At 35.7% G+C, this 7,878-nt stretch overlaps 1 protein-coding gene across 1 annotated transcript in view; it reads right to left on the bottom strand.

Annotated features, from left to right (window-relative positions):
* Positions 1-1,048: 1,048 nt before the first annotated feature.
* LOC112193127 (pyruvate kinase 1, cytosolic) overlaps positions 1,049-7,878 on the bottom strand; it is an 8,546-nt gene continuing 1,716 nt past the window's right edge. The window contains exons 5-16 of the mRNA XM_024333166.2: positions 7,381-7,458; positions 6,776-6,907; positions 5,855-5,935; positions 5,622-5,693; positions 5,252-5,341; positions 4,582-4,726; positions 4,231-4,319; positions 3,530-3,625; positions 3,310-3,377; positions 3,021-3,120; positions 2,359-2,418; positions 1,049-1,378 (exon numbers count right to left, since the gene is read on the bottom strand). Of these exons, the coding sequence (XP_024188934.1) occupies positions 1,226-1,378; positions 2,359-2,418; positions 3,021-3,120; positions 3,310-3,377; positions 3,530-3,625; positions 4,231-4,319; positions 4,582-4,726; positions 5,252-5,341; positions 5,622-5,693; positions 5,855-5,935; positions 6,776-6,907; positions 7,381-7,458 (1,164 nt within the window). The 3' untranslated portion in view covers positions 1,049-1,225. The remainder of the gene's footprint in view (positions 1,379-2,358; positions 2,419-3,020; positions 3,121-3,309; positions 3,378-3,529; positions 3,626-4,230; positions 4,320-4,581; positions 4,727-5,251; positions 5,342-5,621; positions 5,694-5,854; positions 5,936-6,775; positions 6,908-7,380; positions 7,459-7,878) is intronic.

Genomic DNA, 7,878 nt, shown 5'->3' with positions numbered 1-7,878 from the left:
AGTCCCAGAAGAAAACCAATACTGAAAAATATGAACTAAGACCCATAAACTAAATCACTTGTAAAAGGGGAAAACTTCAAGACCCAGAAGATCCATACGGCTCCACCTTAGAATCTGGGGCTATTTCAACCACTTTGTGTTCCATTGAATTATACATCAAGGTTTAAATTACCGATCTTGGCCCAAAATATAGATGCATCCATCATAATTAACAATTCCCAGTATTGTTTTCCTATTCTTAGAACCATTGTAAACATTGAAAACCAATAGACAACCACACCCAGATCACTAAAACATGAAGAACAAAAACAAACCTAGACCTTCAATACTGGAGCGAAATATTCTGAGATTGAATCAAACTGAATAATTGTTGATAGGGGTGAGGTGAGGTCGTAGACATTCAAGACCACTGGAGTCTCAGAGCTCTTGTTGTTCCGATCAATCCCACCGGCCGAACTCGGCACCGTTGTCCTCCACAAATCTATTTGAAATTTTAATTGGAGGTGGTGGGTGACTTGGGTCTGTGGAGAGGAGAGAGTCAAAGAGTACTAAATTACCCTTGAACAAATGATTAATGACATAGAATTAACGGCGTGTATGAATAGTGAGTCAGGTTTCAGATTTCATGTACCAAAATGTTTTGTTTGGAGCTTTACATTAGTAGCCTTTATTTAGTGTACTGTTTGCAAAATTTTCCCTTTTTCTTTTCCTTCATATGCTTCTCTTGTCAACTAGACCCTTGCAACATCGTCCCTTTGCGGTTGGGTTTACCAACGAAAGCTATTCACTCTCAAATCAGATTAATTAATTTGTACTAAATGATCCACTCGAATTATTGGATCGAATCGGATGAACTTATTTGTACTAAATGATCCACTCTATATCCTGTCCATTGACAAGTCTGGAAAAACAGTGTCATATATATCCCCATCATTGTTGGATTCATCTGTTTTGCTTTCGAATGGTTACAAATTAAGAGTTTCATCTTTTTTATCTTGAAAAATTGGGTAACTTTAGTACAAATGTGTACAAAACACGCACCAGCAGCTGAAACAAAGTAAACAAATTCCGAGTACTTTAACTTGAAAGTCAATAATCCAGCGGGCATAGAATTTCTTATACATGCATCCGTCTACTTGAACATTCTGGCAAAAGCAAAATGGTACAACGGAGAGAGACTACAACAAAACTTGTACACATATGCAGATGGGTTCCATAATCGATATTACTCTTCCAGCTCAAGTATCTTCACCACAGATGCATCAGCAACTTTCTGGCATACTACAACACGATCGTGAGGCTTTATAACACCAGATGCTTTGCCAAAATCCAAAGCAACCTTTAGAATTGACTCATTTGCTGCACCGGTGGCCTCGGCCTGCAGGGTTGACATAGACAATAGTGTCCCCATCGATTTCACAGGAGGGAAAATAATTCAGCTAGTGAAATATGCATATGCCTTACTAGGATTAAACGATACAGTCTCCAGAAGATAGCCTACCTATTGGTGCCACTAAATACTACCTCCCTTGATTTTTTTTTTCTCACCAATTTCAAAGAGAAGAAACAGTCTGTTAATATGGGTAAAACTATAGTATGTTAACATTTCTCATACATCAACTATTTTTACCTCTCTAAGGACTCATGTTATCACTTTGAGGACTAATATTACTATTTTCAGGACTCATATGGTAAACTAAGAAAATTTATCCATTTAAGGACTCATGTTACCACTTTGAGACTAATATTACTATTTTGAGGACTCATATGGTAACTAAGAAAATTTACCACTTTAAGGACTCATGTGTTACTACTTTGAGGACTAATATTACTATTTTGAGGACTCATTTTACCACTTTTAAGGCAATTGTATGCATGTCATACGTTAACACATAGTAGAATTTTCCTGTTAATATTAACATCTTGACACATGGTAATCAATTTTGCTAAAGCTGGATAAATCTTACACACTTTGTACTAATCAAGAAGGAAATTTAAACCAGCCTTGCCTAGATTTCTGGAAATGCAGAACAGATGCAATATCACGATTATAAAAGGTACTTCTAGGCCAAAGTGGAACCTAAGTCTGATCAATTTTAATAAAAGCAAGATCAGGAAAACCACCTTGTATGCATTCAGTATGTTCCTATGTTCAGATGTTTTCCTAAAGATAGAGATAGACAAAGAAAGAGAGAGACCTCAAACAGGAGAGGATATATAGGGGCATCAAATGTGAAACATCTATCATTTTTCATGTTAAGTTGTTAAGACAAAATATTGAAATAAGAGACAACATATTAATTTTGTTTCCCAACATATAGCTGACTAAAAGGTTTTCTTAAACAGAAACATTCTTACAGGATGTCGAGGATCTGCAAGCATTGGGAAAAGACCTCTGACAATAAGTGATTGCCTTGCCTGCCAAAGATTCACCAGAAACAATGTAGAGTCTAGTTCAAGAATATATCCATAGAGAAATAAAGCTTAACCGAATACAGAGATTTCTGCAAATCAGTGTTTTCTGTCCTCAACTATGAGTCCATAAGACATCTCTACACACCATTCCAATTCAGTTCTCCATCCAATTATCCAACTACAATCATTTCCAAATGCTGACGATGACGAAGTTTTTTCGACTTTCAGTGGACGCGGAGCCGACAAGTGCAGTCATAAATTAGAGAACAGGGAACTAACAGTATCGTTGAAAATGATTTGAAAGGACTAATTATAGATTTCCTTTAATTAAAGAAAACTATTCAAAAAAATCAGGCCAAAGGAAGGAAGAAAACATCCAACATAGAAAATGAGATTAGTGAGAGCACTACAAGACAGAACTAGACCTCTTCTTGTTTCCACATGCACAAAGCCTTCTAATTTTAAAAACTGAAATGTATGCTTGGATACCCTTGAATTAAAGGCAATGAACTGCAGATCAATTCTAGGATTATGTCTCAACAGGATAAAACTATTGGTGGCATTTTCTAGCACATAAACAAAATATAAGAAAGTCAGTAACAAACCTCATAAGCACCAGAAAATGTCCATCGGAGCTGATTTGTCTTAACCCGAGGGATGACAACAGAAAGCACAGGCATTGTTGGTCTGTACTTTGAGATCAACCTACATCAAAACTATTAAGCATAAGAAATTGCAATTAATTTGCATTAACATCATAAATACCTAGGACCTTTGTCATTAAAGTATGAATAAAATATCCTCATAAATTATAACCACCTACTCCTTAAGAATTGCATCTTAAATTCTTAATATACATATAAATAAATATAGAAAAAGAGAAGACAAAATCACCTTGCAGCTCTTCCAGATGAAGTGAAGCATATAATCACTGAGGCCTTCACCTTAATGGCTGCACGTACCTACAACAAGAGAATTATGTTTGATTATCATAGTAAAATACAACTTCTCCTTCATAGCATGCTTCAATTAGCAAAACACCTCTTTAGGATTCGGGCAAATAATACAATGAAAAAGATTTAAAAAATGGAAAACATTGAACGGACAAATTTACCGCAGAGGAAGCAATAGATTCCAAGTGGGTCATTGGCTCTCCAATATATTTGACAGCCCTCTTAAAATACAGATCTTGGTTGAAGACTTTCTCAGCCTGCAGAAAACATTTCGATCAATATAATTTATTAGAACCAATGTAACACTTGCGGAGATGAATTACTATCTAATTTTTTAATTTTTAATTTTTATAAACCATCCCTATGAAACATCCATGCTAATAAGCACAAAGAAAGCTAGGACCGTCTGAAAAAGTAAATATATTGACCAAAAGACAAAGGTACTGCACATGAAATGTTACCATCAGCCAAAACCAACATATGAAATGTATACTTATATACCCTACTTTAAATTGGTGAAGTTCACAAGAGAGGAAAAGGAAAACATTACCACCGTTCAGCATATAACTAGAACCATAACCTTTAGAAGGGACTAGCGTCTATACTAGAAATCATTTCTAGATCAGGAAGATAATACCGCACCATTGTTGTAACATCGGTCGTTATGCAAACATGATTGAGTTTTGAATCACAACTATGGAGAGCCAATGAAACAAACGAATTAAAAAAAAAAAAAATTGACGAAACTTTAAAGCAATGCCCTGCAAATAATGGAAATTTTTAAGAAAGAACATCATTTTATTGCAACTTAATCCAAAGAAAGCAGCATTGGTATGCTTTAAAACCAGACAAATCCAATTACCTCGGCACAAATCTTTCCAACAATGGAGATGGTTTCGACAGGGTACAAACCCCGCAGGGTCTCTGCACCTAGAAGAATTGCGTCACTTCCTGCACAGATAGTATTGAAATATAGATATATAAGATCACAACTGGCACATGACATATTTACATAAATGCTAGAATTACTTTTTCAATGAAAGCTCAAGCAACAATAACATTACAATCCATTTTTTTTATATGGTTACTAACACCAGCAGAATGACCATCCATTTATGGCATAAAAGAGCACAATATGGCATCAAGATCAGCGATAAGACACTGGTGTCCTAAAAAGTAACGAAAACCAACATAAGCCAGAAGAGAGATTTACCATCCAGTACTATATTGGCAACATCAGTTGCTTCAGCACGAGTAGGTCTTAGGTTGTCTGTCATACTGTCTACAACTCGAGTCACCACTGCTGGCTTTCCAGCCATGTTGCACTTGTGAACAGCAGCCTTTTGAAACAAGAACACCTGGAAGATCCAAGAAGACTGTTACCAGGATATTCACGACTCTGCAAAAAGTCATCTCCAACTAAAAGTTATGCAGAGTTGCAGACAAACATCCATGTTTCACCTAAGCATGCAATCATGCGCAGTTGTAGCATGTGATTTCCGTCTTTGTTACATGCGCGGTTGGAGCATGTGATTTCATTTTGTTAACAATGGAATTCTACATTTAGTAAGGAACTATTTTTCTCTCTCGAGAATACATCAAATTGGAATATAACTTCTGCAACTATACCATAATCAATTCACACAGTAGCAGGTTACAAATTTGCTATCTACAATATGCTAAGGGACCACATACAAGTGAAACACGGTTCTCACTTAAGTCACAGAATGAATGCATCATCTAAAATTGTTTGTACTTCTACAAGGATATTTTCATATACTTGCATAACTATGAGCACATTTGCAAAAGACATAGAACAAGATGACCACAAAAGTCTTCATCCAAAAGTAATAATTACCAAAATACTACTGATTTTTGGTTACCTTCTCCGGTGGAACATCTATTCCCAAATTTCCGCGAGCGAGGATAATTCCATCAGCTTCTTGTAAGATATCATCAAAATGCTTTAATCCCTAGAAATGAAAAGAAGAAACCATAAACTCATTCAAACCATCCACGAGTATGAAATTTAGAAAACATTACATAATATCATCCTCCCCAAGTCCCTAACCACCATTACTGCCTAGATTATAAATTATAAATACTAAGAAATCTCCAAAACTGTAGAAACCCACATGTCTGGGGGAGGGGGAGAGGGGGGGGGGGGGGGGGGGGGGGGGGGGTGGGTTAACAATGAAATATAACAAAGGACGGTAAAAATAGTACTTTTAGTTTTTGTGTTCAAACACTGACCTCAACATTTTCAATTTTAGCAAAAATCTGAGTTTGGTTCATGTCCCCTAACTTCGAAAGAAATTCACGGGCCTGCATAACAGCAAGAAAAGGCCGATGTTAAATGATACAGAAATGCTTCTTTGCTTTGAATTATCAGAATAGAAAGGAAACAGAATATCATTAACCAGTTCATCAATCTAATGCCATAAGAACACCATACCAAACAGAAAACATTAGTAGGAAGTCCTTACCTGGCGAACATCTTCAGCATGACGGGTGTATGACAATGAGAGGAAGTCAATATTGTTACGAACACCCCACGTTCTTATGACCTGATAGTTATCAAAATGTCAAAACAGAAAGCAGTATATAAGGAATACATGGAATAATAAGATCTTCGTTTATGGAAACTAGATCCAGTTCTAGTCACAGAGTTTGCTCCAATTAGATTTCGAGGCGATAAAACTGATCTAGCAAAAATTTTAATAAATCGTGTTATCAAACTCTTTCATTACAAGCACATAAACTAGGATCCACTATCAGTCAAATACAATGAAGAGGTACACAAGCAATCTTTGATAAGTAATGAGTGATGACATTCAAAGAATGAAATCCCTGAACCTGTATTTTATGAAAATATAAGAAATAAAAATAAAATTGACCAGAAGTCATCCAATCCAAGGTACACCCACAAAGAAAAACACAAAAGGTTCAGTACAAAATGTTTTGACAAAATTGCCTAAATAAGCTAATCATCCATCCTTCCCTATTAACTACTTTCGAAAAAAAAAAAATCTGATTGTTTTCCAGCTAAAGACTCCAAAATGGCAGGGATCACTTCAAGCATCTGTCTACCAACCAGCATGAAAAACTCTAAACAGAAACTCTCACCAATCCAAACACATCTAACTAACTACTAGGTCCAAATGTGCCTTCTGAAATTGCAATGCAAAGAATAAAAATTTACTAATTTCAGAAAACTATGACAGCATAAAAACCGGCATCAGCAAGTCAAAAAATCCGGTATACTAAAAAGTGTAGGATCTCCATGAGATGCACTTCAAATACAACTAGACAATTTGTTTGTCAGCATGGGTAAGCATGATAGTTTTAACAACTTAAACATTGAATGCTGTGCAGACAAAGTATTTGATACAAAAAGGTAATCTGACCTCCTTATCTAGATCGGTCAGTGTAGGCTGATCAATACGAATTTGAGAAACATGCAGAGTATACATCGACCCTGCCAAGATAGCAGAGTTCTTTATGAGACAAACCACATCCTCACCAATCACCTCAGTGACCTGCATTTTGACACAAGACCTTAGAAATTACATTTATTATTGTTTCTTTGACCAAAAGAGGTTGTCCATCAAGAGACATATGACAGCAGTACAGATGGAAATAAACTAATAAAGGATGGTAAGATAAGGTCAACAAGCAGTAGTCTGGCTTGACTGCTTGAGAACATAAATTTTGGAGTCCTTAGGCAGTTGCAGTAACAACAGAGTTTTTCCCCATGCCTATCTAGAATCTAAACATCATCAAATAAATACATTCTCATAGTTTCCTGTAGGTAATAAGTTTGATTTGAAATGGGCATACAGCAGAAGTATGAGCTAATGAACTGTTGCCCTGTTCTAACTTCTAATCAAGTGACGAGGATACCTACATCTGTCTAAGCATTGAATTGACATGCCAAAATTTGAGTTCCAAAATGAGATTTTCTTATCAACAAACAACTTCACAATGGATTTATATTGCTTAAAATGCATACCTCCAGCCATACAGAAGTAGTTTCACTTCCTGTAAAGAGGTATTGACCAATAAAAATGGTGTCACCTTTCTGCACGGCCTGAAAAGATCAAATTTGACTCATGTCACTACAATAATGCCAATATAATCTGGGACATGCTGTAAGATGGTTTTGAATAACTAAAAACAAGGTCTACATGCTTTCCACAAAAAAAGAAAAAAAAGAAAAAGAAAGAAGAAGCAAGAAGAGGAATAACAGGAAACAAAATTCGAAATAATGGAAATGACAGCATTTCTCACCCTAAAGTAAGAATCACATTATAGGACCACCATGTAATGTGAGCCTATGATCCGAAACGTTCATTATACTTAAGCATCCTATGAAGGATTGTCCATGCTTATATATATATATATATAAACAGTTTACTCATCTGATTGTGTCAGATAATTAGATCAACACAGTATTTCTTAAAAGCATATAATAATGATCAACTAAGTTGTAAAATGATTCTAATTTGGA

The sequence above is a fragment of the Rosa chinensis genome, chromosome 1 (assembly GCF_002994745.2).
Source record: "Rosa chinensis cultivar Old Blush chromosome 1, RchiOBHm-V2, whole genome shotgun sequence".
Lineage (NCBI taxonomy): Eukaryota > Viridiplantae > Streptophyta > Magnoliopsida > Rosales > Rosaceae > Rosa > Rosa chinensis.
This window is presented reverse-complemented; position numbering and strand designations above follow the sequence as displayed.